The 1,274-nt window shown below is 54.5% G+C and overlaps 1 protein-coding gene across 1 annotated transcript; it reads right to left on the reverse strand.

The window, feature by feature from the left end:
* Window positions 1–323: 323 nt before the first annotated feature.
* On the reverse strand, window positions 324–764 carry LOC112413902 (patched domain-containing protein 4-like). The gene has a single exon (XM_024766076.1). The coding sequence runs from the start codon at window positions 762–764 to the stop codon at window positions 324–326; it is 441 nt and encodes a 146-aa protein (XP_024621844.1).
* Window positions 765–1,274: the final 510 nt, after the last annotated feature.

Here is a 1,274-nt window from a genome sequence, read left to right on the forward strand (position 1 = left end):
GATTGGTGGGATTCCTACTACGGTCACACATAAATTCATGGAATCCCAATTATAGTCAAAGCTTATTATTGACCATCACACAGGCATACATCAGTACAGACAGTACCAAATTCTAGCCAGGCTGCTGGTAGCTACGTGTTTATTTCTCTTGGCAAGGGAAAAAAGTCCCTGGCAACGCTGAAGGCTCACAATCCACCTTCCAGTAACTAACCAACCTCTAATAAATATATAATTGTGCCTTTGATATTGTTTTACTTTAGTTTTTCCTTCCAAATTTATCCACACCTTCTCCTCCAATGAAAGAAGCAATTGTCTTCTGTGTCTTAAAGATGAAACCTCTGCATTTTCTCTGCTTGCTTAGGGCAAGAAATGAAGTGCTGCCTCTTTAACTGGCAGAAGCGCACGGCTCGGTGGGTCTGCAGGATCCCCTCAGCCTGGAGCAAAATATTGTCCCCGGATGGGGAGAGGAGGATCACCCTGCCATACCTCTCGGGGGTGTGTAAGTCCGAATAGAGCTGGCTTTTGGCCTGGTCCAGGGGGAAAAGTCTGCTGGCCAGGCTGCGCTCGATCTTGGCCAGGCTGTGGCTGGGAGCGACCAGGCGCTCCAGGTCGCCCTCGGGCTGGAAGCGGTTGAGCGCGCCGAGGCCGAAGGTGATGTTCAGGACTGCGGGCACGGTGAGGAAAAAGACCAGGTGCCGGCTCACGCACGAGCCCAGCCTGTGGCAGAACGACTGGAGCCCTCTGCGAAGCACCTGCCGCAGCATCCTCCACCAGGTCTAGCACAGTGACAGGTGCAGCACCAGACCCTCTCACTCGTCACGGTCACCTGGCTTCACGATCGCCCACCTCGCGGTCTCATCGCCGCCACGCCAGCAGTCCACACCAAGACCTCCGCCTTCGCTGTCCCTTCATCTCACGCCAGCGCTTTTCTAGGTGCTTCTCTGGCACACTCTCTTTGCACTTTTTCACACACAGCAGCAGGTGCTACGAGACAGCAAATTGTTTTCTCTTTTTTTTTTTTGGCCGGCGGCGGGGCATGCGGGATCTTAGTTCCCTAACCAAGGATGGACCCTGCGCCCCCTGCAGTTGAAGCACGGAGTCTTAACCATGGGACCTCTAGGGAAGTCCCAAAGGGTTAGCAAATTCTTAAACTGCCGGTTTCCTGCGGCCCCAGACCCCGGTTTCCGCTGCGCTCCCCGCCTGAGCCCCCAGATCTTTAAGTCTCCATCTCGAGGCAACCCTCCTACCCCCACCCATTCCGGCAGGTTCGCCCA

The sequence above is a fragment of the Neophocaena asiaeorientalis genome, unplaced genomic scaffold, assembly GCF_003031525.2.
Source record: "Neophocaena asiaeorientalis asiaeorientalis breed wild unplaced genomic scaffold, Neophocaena_asiaeorientalis_V1.1 scaffold46, whole genome shotgun sequence".
NCBI lineage: Eukaryota > Metazoa > Chordata > Mammalia > Artiodactyla > Phocoenidae > Neophocaena > Neophocaena asiaeorientalis.